Here is a 16,820-nt window from a genome sequence, read left to right as displayed (position 1 = left end):
CAACCTGTTCCGGTGGCAACGATGAAATTTTTATATTCTGCTCTTATTTTGTTGTATTCCTGTATGCAGATGAATCACAGATTCCTCCAGTTCAGCGAAAACAAATCGAAAGAACAGCCCTGTATTGCAAGATTACAAACCTTATGGAATAGACAGGGATAAATCGGTGAACCGAGAAGAATCAACTGGACACTTTAACAACCCTAAACCAAGAAGAAAGGCTATCAGACATGATGTCACATCCCATGTCAAGGTTGTTCAACATTGCATGACCAGTTTAACTTGAGCTCACGTTGGAATTTTTCGCTTTTTACACTTATGAAAAACCGAGAAGCGAAAATCTAGACTTTAAAAACAGGGAGACAATACAGTTCAGGTTGGGTAGAAAGTGGCATAAGTGGTCAGTTGCTAGACTTGGAAGAAGATTAGGCATATACTCAGCTGAAGACATTAATTCAGAACTCTTCACCAATATCTACAAGTTTGATAATGATCAGCAACGGGCTAACTTTTGGGCACAAGTGGCAGTTGGACCACCCTATGAAGCTAGAAAAGCTAAAGCTTCACGACTACGAGACCCAGTACTGAGGGTTATTCATCAGGTCATGAGTCACACCATCTGTGGACGCATGGACAGTGCAGGAAACTGTCCCACTCCAGATCTTCTTTTCTTATATTCCTTAGTGACTGGAGTACATGTCAACCTCGCAGCTAGAATGGCTGAATTCTTTATGAACAGTGCGAGGAGAACTACAAGCAGTGAAATCCATGGTGGTGAATATCTCACTCAGTTGGCATACAACTTAGGTATTATGACAGATGATGTAGTCAGTGGTCTCACGATGGTTCACGCAGGAGGAGATGTGGATATGAGGTCTTTGAGAGCGATGGGTCTGGTAGTGGATACAGACAATGGCCCGCGACTGAGGGGTCTAAATGGGGAAATGTGGGATCCACTACCACTACCACCACAGGACGAGACGTCAACATGGAGGAGCATCAGGTACTCGAGCCACCACCACACAACCAGCCACCACACGATCAGCCACATCATGAGGAGCACCAGCACCCGCATCAATATCAGCCAAACTGGCCTCCAGGTATACCTTCCTACCCTGAATTATACAAGCAGTTCCAGCATATGCAGATCTCTCAGGACACTATTAGAGCCGACCAGGAGGCTATGCGAGCAACTCAAGATGCTTTGAGAGCCGACCAGTTAGCTATGAGGGCATCTCAACACACGATGCAGGAGGAAATGTATGCAGGTTTTTCCTACATCTTCGGAGGGCTACAAAGCGTATATCCTAGCCACTTCGGCAACCCTCCACAGTTTCTGTTTGGAGACACAAGTAACTATGGGGCGGGTTCATCTGGAACACGCCACCATGATGATGATAATGATGAGGATTAGGAGGAGGTAGAACGGAACAATTCAGAAACTAATGTTTTATCTTATTTCTATTCAGTACTTTGTTTGGGATTTTTAAACTTTATGTTTGTTTTTAAGTGTTTTAAGTAGTGTGTTTGTTTTGTTTAAATAATGGATATGGTTTGGTTATCTAACATTTTGACCAAAGGTAATGTTGACTGCTTTGGCAAGTGACATACTTGGCAGATTCGTAAAAGAATGCACACAGAGTTGAGACGACTTCAATTAAAGTCTTCTCAAACAAGTCAACTCCAACTCTGAGGGAGTACCTCTTTCCCTTTTTCACATTATTAGTTTAGCTCTTCATTATTGCTTAACTAATATGTATTTCACATTGGGGACAATGTGAAGTTCAAGTGTGGGGAGGGGTTTAAAAGGTTTTAAACCTTGTTTATCCTTAATTGTTCTCATTTTTTGTGTATATTTTCGAAAAATAAAACAAAAATGGTCAATTTGTGTTCTTTAGAAAGCATCAAAATTGATAAAAATCGACAAGCCAAATTAATTTTTGAAAAAGATAACTAAAAAGCGTGATAAAACAAAACGAAATACTTGCATGTTTATCTTTATATTTATACCCATTCCTTCCATTTACGTGAGCATATTTTTGAGCCTTTACAGCTTTCTTGTCAAATGCTTCTTTGTTTTTGCGAAAAAATGAGTGAGCCGGATGTTTTGTGTAATTTAGAACTTGTCATTTGTATGCTTTTCAAAACCATGAATATGTGAAATTTCATAGAAATGATAGAGGCATTTAGGATACCCCTTTTGTCAGCCTTTTTCTTTGTTTATATCTCGCACCCATCATTATCTATTAGTTCGCCATGTTGAGCCTATTTTCCGTATTTTTCATAACCTTACCCAAATATTAAGCCCACTTAACCCAAATATAACCTTTTCATATTTACCCCTTTTTCGTTAAAGATTTGGCCACAAGCTTTCTAGATTGATATAAGTTTTGTTTCTTGTTTGAAAAAAAAAACCCCGTTTGTCAAAACTCTATAAGGGAATTATGGAAAAACTGTCAAGAAAGAAAATAGAGAGTAGAAGTGTAAAAAAAATAAACTCTGAAGACCTACACAAGTAGCTTAGCAACGTGTTCAGAATCCTAGAAAATAAAGCACCAAGTTTTTGGCCAAGTTTTAACCTTTCTTGCCACCTTAATTGGTGGAGATTAGATCTTTTGACAAGCTTATGATATTGCATGATTCATTGACTAGGCATCGAGTGTTTTACATACACATTATATCTAGGATTCAGAAATTTAACCAAGTGTGTGTGAACATCATGAGAAATATAAAGATTTCCATGCTAAGTCAATCGAACGTAGAATCATTGCTTTATGATTATCCTTTCAAACATCTAACAAAGCTTGTTTGTTTTAAACCTTTGATGATGACTTTTTGAAAACCAATTTGACCACCAAACAAGTTAGTAACTTTGTAAATATTCAGATTTGATTCCGTATTTTATTTTAAGTTTGCTTGAGGACAAGCAAAGTTCAAGTGTGGGGATGTTTGATATACATTAAATTATACATGTTTTTATACCCCAAAACACTTCCGTTTTAAGCATTTTTTTACCGAAAAACACGATGTTTAGGTGCCAAACTTGGTACTTTTATATTTTCAGGTCTTAAACAGAGCACAAAAGAAAATTCTGATGAAAACGGACAAATTCTGATGCATTTCTGATGAAAAGAACAATATTCTGATGACTGCCAGGTGTGGCACGACCGTGCCATCTGACGGCACTACCGTGCCGATCCTCCAATCTCGGAAGCACTGCCAGTGCGACCAAGAGTGCCAACCTTTTCTTGGGCCGCACTACCGTGCGACCCGACGCATGACCGTGCCATGGCTTGACCAACATTTCTGATCAACAATCTGATGACGCCGCACTACCGTGCGACCAGCGGCACAACCGTGTCGATCTGAAGACCCATGCAACTTGTCCACTAGTCCACTTGGTTGACATCGGATTGAGCAAAATGACATCACCCGACAACACCAGTCGCACGACCGTGCGACTGGTGGCACGACCGTGCCGATCAGAAAATCTCCTATAAATACAGCCATTCGCGACTGGTTCGGATGTTGGGTTTTTCTCCATGTTTCTGGGTTCCGAATCAGTCCTGATCAGACCACTTTGAAGCTTCAAGACCGAATGGAAGCATAACCGATCCAACCCATCAACTCCTTGCTTGTTTATGGTTCGATTCCTTGTTCTTGAACATGTATTCTGATCATTTTGCAAGTTATGAGCTGATGTTAGTTTATGTTTATGTTAGTGTTATGTAATAGTAGTAATGAACTTGTTTCTTGAATAATCTTTATGTTGTGATCTTGTTTGTATGAATCTTTAGTACTTTTTCATGTTGAATCTTCATGATTATATAATGAATGTTTCATTGATGTTGAGTTCCTGATTATGTTTGATTATCTTGGGTAATGAATCTGTGGTTAGTGGGATGGTAACTATTTCTTGATTAATTACTTATTTGTAGACTTTGTTTACACCATGAAACCAGACCAGGGTATTGGTTTTATACAAGATATATCTTATTGTGATTAGGAATACTTTCTTGCACGTAAGGGTTCTAACGAACTATATGGTGTTGATTACATGTTCTTGAATGTGGTTTATGATCCTTGTTTAGTAGTTTTGGTCTGAAATTGCTGACATGGTAGATTTGTGTTCAAGACTTGTAAAGGTGAAACTTTTTGTTATATGATCTACATAATTGCTTATCCTCGTGGCTGTATTGTGACCATCGGTATTGCTTTCTTTGATAAGTGAGGTTAGGAATCCAGACCCGGTAAATAACCTATCTTTAAAGGTTCGCATGAATAAATATCAATAGCTCGCTAATGAATGATTTTAGGTGGTTAACGTGTGACCATCGTGTTAACTTTCCGAAGAATCATAATGCTAGAAATCCAGACCCGGTAACTAGTTGTCTCAAAATTGGAAAACTGATTAAGTGCTTTTGTGACATATCTGATAGATAACATGTTTAGGTTGTTTGTGAAACAAGATAATAGTAGTATAGTTATGTTTTAGATATAATTTAGATAATCTTAGTTAAACAACCACTCACCTTTCCTTTTATCTGGTAATCTAATGACAAAGATTTAGTACGTTATAACGCCCGTGTTCCATGGATCGATATCTGGCTCTTACCAATACTTTACTGCATATATGACGGGATACACTTGTCCTTTGTTGTGTGTATTTTAATGTTAAGGTATAAACCATTTTTATAAATTTAAAACACCAAGTTACGACGGGTGCGATTGTAAATACTGTAAATAATTGTGTATAGTCGCGCCCGCGTCACATTGTTTACACATTGTATTGTATCAAAAGGGACATAGGGTCACACTACCCTTGTCCAATAAGCTTGTCAATATACAAAATCACATGGTCAAAAGGTGGTCTCCAAAAGTCTTCACAATCTCGGCTCAATAGTGGTGCTCTCACCAAAAGTAATGCAATCTGCATAAAACCAAAATCCAACTATGCTGATGGTGGAGGTGGAGGAGGTGTAGGACCGTTATTGACAGTTGAGTGAGTCAATCAGAGCTAGATACTACTGTTTATGCAGCGGAAATACATAAACAACATGAATCAAAGTAGAAATTGAGTAGAAACAAAAGCGAATCACTTTAAACAGGTTTTCTCATTAATCTTTCACAGAAAATTTGAGCAGCAGTTCGGCTACACAGTAAACATTCAGGTACAAAATGAGAAAACAATAACACTATATATAGGGGTGGTGATTTCGCTCCTAATGACACTGTGTCATTTGGGGCGAAATCAGAAGCTAGTGATTTCGCTCCAAATGACACAATGTCCTTTGGGCGAAATCAGGACATAACAAACAAACTTACAACCAGCCCCCTATACTATACATAATTAACACATATGACCCCCTAGACCCTATACAAACTGGACTAAGACTAAGATGCAGGCTTTAGACATTCGTGCACCAACAAACTCCCCCTTGGATACAGCCGCAGTCTTCAGTCTTGTCTTCGGGTCTTCAGAGTGACTTGAACTTTTCTTCATGTTGCTTAGGCTTCCTCCTGAGCAAATTCCTCACTCTGTCGTGTTCTTTCTTCCTTTTCTTATCCTCTTCAGCTTGAATGTTCATCCATTTTCCTCTGTTTTCTTCAAGCTTTTTACGTTCACGCTCAGCTTTCCTTTTAACTTTCTCTTCGAGTGACCACCAAGATGACTTCCATTTACTTTCAGAGTTTATACCTTTCTGAAAGCAAAGAGTAGCAACACGTGAAATTGCATGGCCTGCTCTTTATCTTCTGCCTGATAGTGTATCTTGTTTATGAATAGACATTCAATATCCTTCGCAGAGCAGTTCACTAACCACATAGGGTCATACACATGTATCTCTCTAATCTCTTTTCCAACACGATAAGTAATGACAGCCTCAGTCGAGATGTAACTGTATACCCAGCCCAAGAATCCTTTATAAAAATCCTGCTCCATCTTTGGCACTAGAATATTCTTCTTTGTCTTCGGATTTTTCACATTAAGTATCGTTTCCTCAAACCCTGTTTCCGGATCTATCCTCCGCACTCTCTTAGGGTAATGCGGCTTCTAGTGTCGAAACTCTTTCAACGATTCAAACTTTATATACCCCCATGATGTGTGTAAAATGCAACATATAAAACACATCAATTAAGGCATAAAACTAACCCTTTTTAAGTACTAATGTTGGAAAAAGAGTGTTTTTGTCTTCCTTTTGTATTTTCAGAATGAAATGAGCTCAAAATCACAAAAGAAGCAAAAAGACTACTAAATCTACCATAAATACAAGAAAAGGAACAAAAGTGAACTGCCCGGACCCTCAACGGCACCTCCCAAGACAAAGAGAAGAGAAACAGAGCCTGAACACGCCCCGTGTCCAGTGAACACGGGGGCGTGCCCAGGAAGCAGCAGAAAAGACAAACCAGTAGAAGCTTCCATTGCTCACCACGGGGCCGTGCCCAGCGGACACGGGGGCGTGTTGAAAGTACAGCAGGCGCATTAATTGTAATTCGCAATTACAATTAATGAGGAGAGAGAATGTCAGACGGGCACGGGGCCGTGTTCAGCGAACACGGGGCCGTGTCCAGCGTTCTGTTCAGCCTATAAATAGAGGAGCTTGGCTTCATTCTCTCTCATCCCTTGGCACACCACCTCTCTCACACTTCATCCACCACCCACCACCACCATAACACCATCATCCACCACCATCATCCATTGTCCATCATAGAGTGTGTGAGTCGTCTCGGGATCCAAGATTGATCGTAAGAGTTCTTGACAATCAAGGCCATGTTTGCCTAAGTCTCTTACATCACTTGGTGAAGACAAGTGTTTAGTATAATACTTTTTATTTTTAATCTTTTGCACTTTTTATTTGGTTTTGTATTAATGACTTTAATAACTAGTTACTTATGTTGAAGGTGATCTTTCCTTATCGTTTGTCCGTGGTGTCTTGGCATTATTTTACTGTCTATATAAAATAAAAGATTTTCACCATTCATATCTCCACGGTCTATATGGAGGTATGTTGGCTACCTGGTCGGGGGTTAAGGGAACGGTTTGGTAAAGGTCTTGCCCTTGTTCAGCGTTTAGAGGTCCTGCTTGGGACCTGGGTCAAATTTAGTAGGATCTCCTTCAATGCCCATAGGTATTGGATGGCGGGGATCCAAACTCTTTGACCCCCTCATAAGCTAACTACTATTAATACTATAACCCGGCTATTTAGGACTGTATCCCTGCTGACTCAGACTACTTAGCCGAGGGTAACGTCACCGCCAAAAGCGGGGCCTACCATAATTTGCATTAATAACTTAATTCATTATCTTTCAATAATCCAACCCTTTAGGATTGTATCCTTGCTGACTCAAACTACTGGGTTGAGGGTAACGTCACCTCCGAAAAAGGGGCCTACTACAATAACTAAGATAATCTCTTAAACAAGTGCAAAAGTGCGAAAATAATCAAAGGTTATACTAATACACTTGTCGGATCCAAGTGATTCATCTTGTCTATCTGTTTTTATTTTATTTTATTTTTCAGCATTTAGTTAGTTTTTATTTTTCTTAGTTTAAAACATTTTTCTAACTTTTTGATTTGATTAGACGTTGAGGATAAACCGGTATTAAAAGCTCTTGTGTCCTTGGACGACCTCGGTATCTTACCAACACTATACTACGTCCACGATGGGTGCACTTGCCCATATGTGTGTTTAGTGTTAGTAAATATCGTGTTTTATAAATTTAAAACTTGGCTAAAAAGTGTAAAAAGGGCTTAAAAATATATCTAAAATTATATACACACTGACACGCATCAAGTTTTTGGCGCCGCTGCCGGGGACACAAGGATTTTAAGAAAGTTAGGAATCAACGGCCTAATCATCTTTTTATTTTTCTTTAATTTTTAGGATTTTTTTTAGAATTTTCAGCTTCTGCAGAGCTCAGCACGGGGCCGTGCCTGGTCGGACACGGGCCGTGCTCAGCAACATAACTGGCAGTTTTTGTTTTTCAAGTTAACAGAAGGCTGACCACGGGGCCGTGTCGGTGCAACACGGGGCCGTGTCTAACTTCCAGTAACTGGGATCTGAAAAACAACCACTGTGACTCCGACCACGGGGCCGTGTTCGCTGGACACGGGGCCGTGGTGAACCTTCTGACCAGCGTTCTTTTCTGTTTTTATTGCAGGACTTGGAACCCGACGCCAACCTCACGTAGTGTATGAGCTCCAGTTCCAATAAAGACATAAAGGAACCATTAGAAGAACCCGAACGCTTTCTCAGAAAAAGGTTAAAAGCCAAAAATCAAGAGAAAGTTTCGGGTGACCCACCCCCAATGGCGGACCAACGTACCCACATGGATTACTTACGGCCCACCGTAGGTAATCTCGGCGCCGCTATCAATGCCCCGAATGTAGAAGCTAATAACTTCGAACTTCGACCGCACTTGATACAAATGCTCCAAAACTCCGCAACCTTTCACGGGCTCGCGGACGAGGATCCCCATCTACATATAACTAATTTCTTAGAAATATGTGATACATTTCGGATCAATGGAGCATCAAACGACGCCATCCGCCTTCGTATGTTTCCATTCTCGCTAAAAGACCGAGCGAAAGCTTGGCTCAACACCCTCCCAGCTGGATCGGTAAACACCTGGGATGAACTAGCCCAAAAATTTCTATATAAGTATTTCCCTCCTTCTAAAACTGCTAAATTAATGGCTGAAATTAACACATACTCACAAGAGGACGGGGAATCCTTATATGAAACTTGGGAAAGGTTCAAGGAGCTACTACGCAAGTGTCCCCATCACGGTCTCGCGATATGGCAACAAGTATCCACTTTCTACAATGGATTGTTGCCACATACTAGACAGACACTTGATTCTAGCTCCGGGGGACTTTTAGGTAATCGACGCCCACACGAAATATATAATCAGATTGAGGAAATTGCTCAAACCAATTTTCAGTGGCACACCCCCCGGGGAAATAAAACTATTGCCCCGGGCGCCCATAAGGTAGACGAAAACACCTCTTTACAAGCCCAAATCGAGGCCCTTTCTTCAAAAATAAAAAAATTAGAAATGACAAAAACAGTCTCGGTCATGGCTTGTGAGGGGTGTGGTGGGTCACATGAAAATTGGAGTTGCATGAAAGAAACGGACGATCAACAAGAAATGGTAAACTACATTGATAATAGACCTAGGCCGTCGGGTCCTCCAACAGGGACCTACAACCAAGGATGGCGAAACCACCCAAACCTTGGTTGGAGGGAGCCCGGCAATAGTAGTAACCAACAACCACAACGAACAAACTTTCAGCAATCAAGAAATGAGTCACAAAATTTCACTCAACAACAAAGTGGGAGAGAAAGGCTCGAAGATACTATATCTCGCCTCGTCTCTGACACTGACAAGAAAAATTCGGAAAGATTCCTACAATTAGAATCAAACTTTAGGAATCAACAAGCTAGCATTCAAAATATAGAAAAACAAATAAATCAACTAGCTCAAAATTTTTCCGAAAGACCACAAGGCGCGTTACCTAGCAATACCGAAACCAACCCGAAGGCACAAGTTCACCTCATCACGCTACGAAACCGAACCGTAGGGCCTGCAGAAGTACCTCCAACCGTGGAAGAATCAACGCCAACACATCTGCAGGAGAAGGACCCTCCCCCATCAACAGAGCCTACCAAGGCTCCTCGAGTTCCGTACCCCGGTAGGTTAATTCGTCAAAAAACCAACGAGCAATTCGCAAAGTTCGAAAGTTTGCTAAAACAATTGCATGTCAATATTCCTTTTATCGAAGTCCTAACCCAAATGCCCAAATACTCTAAATTTATGAGGGACTTCCTAACACATAAAAAGAAAATTGAGAATTTGCAATTAGTTAATTTAGGCGAAGAATGCTCTGCCCTCGTACTCAATAAACTACCCCAAAAAAAGATCGATCCCGGAAGCTTCACGATTCCGTGCTCAATAGGGGAATCTCCCGTTCGCAATGCCTTGGCCGACTTAGGGGCAAGCATTAACCTCATGCCCTCCTCAATGTTTAAAAGGCTTGGCTTGGGAACCACAAGCCCCACAAAAATAAGCATACAACTCGCGGATCGATCGGTCAAGTTCCCGCAAGGTGTCATCGAGAATGTCTTGGTAAGGGTAAGCAGGTTTGTTTATCCTGTTGACTTCGTCATACTCGATATGGAGGAAGACAACGAGGTTCCCCTTATTCTAGGGAGGCCTTTCCTTGCCACCGCACAAGCAGTAGTGGACATGAATGAAGGGACACTAACGTTGAGGTATGGGGATGATGAGGTAAAATTCGGAGTTGGGAAAAGAATAGAGGATGACGACCCGGTCCACTACATGAAGGTTATCGACTCAAGCTTGGATGCCGCTCTCCGACGGTGTAACTTGGGAAGCAAGGCATCCCAATCAAATGACGTGTGACCGGGAATTGGGTCTAGCCAAGGACCCTTATAAACGTGGCGCACCACGGAGGCATTCCGCGGACCTATCCTTAGTTTAAGATTAATCTTTTAGTTTTTGCAGAATAAAACACGCTCATGGTGGTAATGGATGAAAAAGGGAACGAGAAAAAAATGGAACCATGCAGAAGAACAGAACAAACCGACAAAAATCTCCATAACAGAAGGCTCCACACGGGCCGTGCCCAACCAACACGGCCCCGTGCTGAGCCCCCTGCAGGAAATCACCCAGTTCAGGTAACTGGACACGGGCCGTGTTCAGCGAACACGCCCCCGTGTCCATGCTTCTGTTTCAATTCTATAATTTTTGTTACTGGCACTTGACCACGGGGCCGTGCCCGGTCAACACGGGGCCGTGTCCAGAGTGCCAGTAACACAAATCTTTGTTTTTAAAACACACTTTTACATATTCTAATCAACCAAAAACTCTATTTTTGGACACATTGAGGACAATGTGTAATTTAAGTGTGGGGGGGATGCTAAAACCTTGAAATTTTTGCAAAATCCTAAAACAAGCCTTACACAAAACTCTATTGGAACCGCTAAACACCCCAAATTTTTTTTTCAAAAACTTTTTCATTTTTTTATTTACTTGTCTTAGTTTAAGTTGGGAATAACAAGTTATAAAAGGGTTATATTTTTACAAACTTACAACCGATAGCGTCGTGATAAAAAGAACTAACATAAGAAAATTATGAAACGGTATAACAAGTCTAGCTAAAATTCGATTATATATGCTTGGTCACATTAAAAACCCATTCCCACAAAAAGTGAGTTTTGAGCCTTTATTGAGCATAAAAATACACATATTTAGATTAAATGCTCATTTTTCGTTTCTTGTGTGAATAGCCGCTCGGTCTTTACAAATCTAGAACTTGCCACGACGATACATTCCCGGTCCTTACCAACTTAAACCCAAGTAAGTAAATGACGGAGGCATTAGGACTAACTATTTTTTCTTTCAAAACCATTATTTTTCATTTTTTTACCTACCCAAAATCCCCCTAGAAAACCCCTTTGAGCCTAAACCTTTCATTTCATTACCCCCAAAACAATTTTTTACCCACCAAAAACCTTTTTCATCTTTTCACCTTTATTTTAGTGACAAACTCGGTTTTTCATAAACATACCTTTACGTGATCAAAAAAAAAAAAAAAAAAAAAAAAAAAAAAAAAAAATGTTGAAGTCAAAAACAAACATAAGCTACAAAAAGCTTGTTTGGAGAAATACTTCAAAAATAAATATCACCAAAAATAAGGTATTTTACGAAAACCGACACTTGTTACGATTTTTCGCCCTTTTTACTAACCACTAACCAACCACCCACCTTTAAACCCAAGCCTTCACCCCAAAAAGACCTCTTGATATTTACAAAGGTAAAAGTTAAAAAGGAGGAGGATTGATCGCTTGGCAAGCATATGGAAAATGTAAATCCGTGCCGCTCTCGAGCGATTCACTTAAATATACACCTTCGGCCGAGTGATTGAGTGATCTCCCGTGAGGTATGTGAACTTGTATATAAATGGAATTTTAATAAGGCATGCTATGCCAAATTAAGTAGTTTATCTTATGAAAAGTTCAAAATAAACCATGACGAATAAGATTGTAAATAAAATAAAAATAGAACCTATACAAACCTTGGATTCCCGACACTCTAGGACAAGTTAAAAAACTTCTCTTCTACCTATTCCATTTGGGAGTGTAAGCCACATTAAAAGAGTTTTGCTTGAGGACAAGCAAAAGTTCAAGTGTGGGGGTATTTGATGTGTGTAAAATGCAACATATAAAACACATCAATTAAGGCATAAAACTAACCCTTTTTAAGTACTAATGTTGGAAAAAGAGTGTTTTTGTCTTCCTTTTGTATTTTCAGAATGAAATGAGCTCAAAATCACAAAAGAAGCAAAAAGACTACTAAATCTACCATAAATACAAGAAAAGGAACAAAAGTGAACTGCCCGGACCCTCAACGGCACCTCCCAAGACAAAGAGAAGAGAAACAGAGCCTGAACACGCCCCGTGTCCAGTGAACACGGGGGCGTGCCCAGGAAGCAGCAGAAAAGACAAACCAGTAGAAGCTTCCATTGCTCACCACGGGGCCGTGCCCAGCGGACACGGGGGCGTGTTGAAAGTACAGCAGGCGCATTAATTGTAATTCGCAATTACAATTAATGAAGAGAGAGAATGTCAGACGGGCACGGGGCCGTGTTCAGCGAACACGGGGCCGTGTCCAGCGTTCTGTTCAGCCTATAAATAGAGGAGCTTGGCTTCATTCTCTCTCATCCCTTGGCACACCACCTCTCTCACACTTCATCCACCACCCACCACCACCATAACACCATCATCCACCACCATCATCCATTGTCCATCATAGAGTGTGTGAGTCGTCTCGGGATCCAAGATTGATCGTAAGAGTTCTTGACAATCAAGGCCATGTTTGCCTAAGTCTCTTACATCACTTGGTGAAGACAAGTGTTTAGTATAATACTTTTTATTTTTAATCTTTTGCACTTTTTATTTGGTTTTGTATTAATGACTTTAATAACTAGTTACTTATGTTGAAGGTGATCTTTCCTTATCGTTTGTCCGTGGTGTCTTGGCATTATTTTACTGTCTATATAAAATAAAAGATTTTCACCATTCATATCTCCACGGTCTATATGGAGGTATGTTGGCTACCTGGTCGGGGGTTAAGGGAACGGTTTGGTAAAGGTCTTGCCCTTGTTCAGCGTTTAGAGGTCCTGCTTGGGACCTGGGTCAAATTTAGTAGGATCTCCTTCAATGCCCATAGGTATTGGATGGCGGGGATCCAAACTCTTTGACCCCCTCATAAGCTAACTACTATTAATACTATAACCCGGCTATTTAGGACTGTATCCCTGCTGACTCAGACTACTTAGCCGAGGGTAACGTCACCGCCAAAAGCGGGGCCTACCATAATTTGCATTAATAACTTAATTCATTATCTTTCAATAATCCAACCCTTTAGGATTGTATCCTTGCTGACTCAAACTACTGGGTTGAGGGTAACGTCACCTCCGAAAAAGGGGCCTACTACAATAACTAAGATAATCTCTTAAACAAGTGCAAAAGTGCGAAAATAATCAAAGGTTATACTAATACACTTGTCGGATCCAAGTGATTCATCTTGTCTATCTGTTTTTATTTTATTTTATTTTTCAGCATTTAGTTAGTTTTTATTTTTCTTAGTTTAAAACATTTTTCTAACTTTTTGATTTGATTAGACGTTGAGGATAAACCGGTATTAAAAGCTCTTGTGTCCTTGGACGACCTCGGTATCTTACCAACACTATACTACGTCCACGATGGGTGCACTTGCCCATATGTGTGTTTAGTGTTAGTAAATATCGTGTTTTATAAATTTAAAACTTGGCTAAAAAGTGTAAAAAGGGCTTAAAAATATATCTAAAATTATATACACACTGACACGCATCACCCCACATCGGAATATCATTCTTTCGCACTGGATATCCTAAAGTTCTTACTTTCGATAACTCTTCAACATCCCACCATGGTAATGACATTATGTCATATAAACGTTCAATGTACTGCACCCCACATTCTCTCCTCATCGCATAAGCATTAACACGAGGCAGGAAACCCCAGCTAATGATATAACCGAGCGACACACTTCGATCTCGTTGATAGTACTTCAACGGTCTTTTAAACTTCCTCTCGTGACTATCCTTAAACCACTTTTTCCATTCTTCCTTTTCCATGTCTTTGGGAGTACCATCAAAGTTTTTGTCTTTTAAGATCTCAGCAACCTTCCTTCTTAACTCATCTCTATTTTCTTCTGTAAAGAACTCCATCAGCGTAGGCAACTGAGAAATATCTTCACTTACATCCTCATCATCAGTCCAATCCTCAACCTCAACCCTGTCATACATATCAGCATCCTCTACATACTTATACTCGTATTCTGGTTGATGGTTGATGTCAAATGCATTTAATTCTTCTTCAAAGTCAAACTTGAAATCAGGATTCACCATACGGGTCATTTCCTTAATTGTTTCCAATGTGTATGTATGAAAATGTTCACCTTCTTCCCGATAAGTATCCAATCTCAAAATTAACTTCTCGACATGTTCAACATTTTGAGCATCACCAGACTCCCCCTTTCCTTCAGCTCCCCCCTGAATCTTCATTCACAGAATCATTCAGAAAATCATCAACTGTTCTTTCTTTGGAAACTTCAGTCACTTTTACACCCATACCACCTTGAGCATCGTCATCGTCGTTATCAGAACCATGACTGCTTGCTGAAAATACTTTCTCATCATCGTCATCTTCCTAGTCATCCTCATCATCATCCTCATCATCCTCATCTTCATCATCATCACCAACTAGCTCTTCAAGATGTGTTTCCTCCTCAAAAAGGCCAGATATAACAGTTAAAGGTTCAGGATTCTCAACAACCAAGGAAGGAACAATTGATCTCTTTGTCACTGCAAAACTTCCTTCAATGCCTTTACCTTTATCTTTCATCTGTTCATCTATCTCAGCTTGACGTTTAGCCCTGAGTTCTTCGACTTGGATCTCTTCAAACTGTTGCTCAATTGATTTTCCAAGCATCTTTTCCACAACTTTGTTTAACATATAAAGCTCATATTCTTTTAATGCTTTTTCAGCTTCAAGCTCTTTGTTTTTCAACTCGAAGTATTTGTTCTGTTCATCTCTTCGAGCTTTTTCTTCTTCAAGTTCAGCAACTCGCACTTTCAAGATATCATTCTCAGATTGATCAGCGTCAATCTTCTTCAACAATTCTTTGTTATCAGTCTCCAATCTCTTCACACGCATTTCAAGAATTTTCTCACGATCAGAGACTTTCTTGCACTCAGCAGCTAACTTTTTGTTTTCATCCAACACATCATCCATCTTCTTTTCCAACTTCTTAACTTGTTCATCATTAGCAAAGCCAAAATCTCCAATATCTTCAAGAGTATCATGAGGAATATGAAGACCTTTGTGCCCAGAAGAACCAGGTGTTAGTTGAATTTGAGTGAGTGGTGGTGTTTTAAAGATCTTGCGATGTAAGTAGGGTTTGTTGTTGTTGTGGTGGTGAGAGATGTAGTGGTGAAAGATGTATTGGTGATGGTTGTTTGGGTGGTGTTGGTTGTTTTGGTGGTGAAGGTTGTTTTGGTGGTGAAGATTGTTGTGGAGGTGTTTGAATTGGTGATTGTGGTGTTGACTCAGGTGGTGGTGTTGGTGGTTTCCTAGATTCTTTGGAAGGTTTCTTCTTCAAGACAATCTTCGGCTTAGAAATCTTTGGAGTAACTTTCCATATCTTTGGAGACACAACTTTCTTTCTTGCCCCAGCTTTCTTTCTACCACTAGAAGGTGATTGCGAATCAGAAACATGTTGCGGAGATGGCACATATGGAGCATCTTCCTTTTCTTGCATCTTTCTCTTTCTCAACAACTTCTCTTTCTCTGTCTCTGCTTGGATTCTTTTCAACCTTTCAGTTTCATCAATTTCATCATATGAAGAACTCGAAGAGCTTGTAGTGCTCTTATTAACATCATCACCTTCAACGTCATCAATAACCTTCTCTTTCTCAGCTTCCACATTAACTACTTGCTCAGTATCTAAAACATCAACGTTAAACATCAAATGATCAGCATACAGATCTTCTTCTGCAGTTTCAACTGGCTCATCTTCCTCAGGCTCATCAACAAGCAATGTCTTTGCCACTTTCTTTTGTTTCTTCTTTGGCTGTGATGATGACCCCTCACCCTCTTGTACTTTATGGGTAACCTTTCTGCCTCTCCTCCTTGGTTCTTTGACAAACCAGTCATTTCTGGTGGTTTTAAACTCCAAAAGAGTTTTTAGCTCTTCAGTATAGGTTGCTTCCTTCATTTCTTCTTCGTTTCTCCAGTTTTGATTATCAACTGGATCAGGATCAACGTAGTTTGCATCCTTTATAAATCCGAAGAATTCAGCACCTATCTTTGGTTCTGGATGGTTTGGGTGATATCTCGCAAGATGCTTTAGAGAATCGTTGCTCATGTGTGATTGCACTAACAGATCATTCTTCAAATCACGTTCAATCTCTGGATATGCATGATCGATCATCATCTGCACAAACCTTGGATACATCCAAGCCGACGCTTTGTTGTGATATTCTCAGCCATGTAGTGAAAGACAATATGCGAGAAGTTATATTTCTTGTTCAACACCAATGCAGTAACCATGTTCATCTGATAATCGCGTATTGTATCGTAACTTCCCTTAGTATGGCTAAGTGACATCAATATACAGTGAATAATAAACTTGTAGGGTTTCTGAAATTTCGACTTCACATAATTTCCAACATTTAATGCACCCTGGTAACC

The 16,820-nt window shown here is 40.1% G+C and overlaps 1 protein-coding gene across 1 annotated transcript; it reads right to left on the bottom strand.

Annotated features, from left to right (window-relative positions):
- Positions 1–15,501: 15,501 nt before the first annotated feature.
- Positions 15,502–16,563, bottom strand: LOC110875571 (general transcription factor IIF subunit 1-like). The gene has a single exon (XM_022123768.1). The coding sequence runs from the start codon at positions 16,561–16,563 to the stop codon at positions 15,502–15,504; it is 1,062 nt and encodes a 353-aa protein (XP_021979460.1).
- Between the last annotated feature and the right edge of the window lie 257 nt (positions 16,564–16,820).

The sequence above is a fragment of the Helianthus annuus genome, chromosome 9 (genome assembly GCF_002127325.2).
Source record: "Helianthus annuus cultivar XRQ/B chromosome 9, HanXRQr2.0-SUNRISE, whole genome shotgun sequence".
Lineage (NCBI taxonomy): Eukaryota > Viridiplantae > Streptophyta > Magnoliopsida > Asterales > Asteraceae > Helianthus > Helianthus annuus.
The sequence above is the reverse complement of the archived record's forward strand: the minus strand, read 5'-3'. Positions and strand labels throughout refer to the sequence as shown.

Coding starts and splice junctions, on each gene's coding strand:
- LOC110875571 (XM_022123768.1), bottom strand. CDS start 16,563: ATGATGATCGATCATGCATATCCAGAGATTGAACGTGATTTGAAGAAT.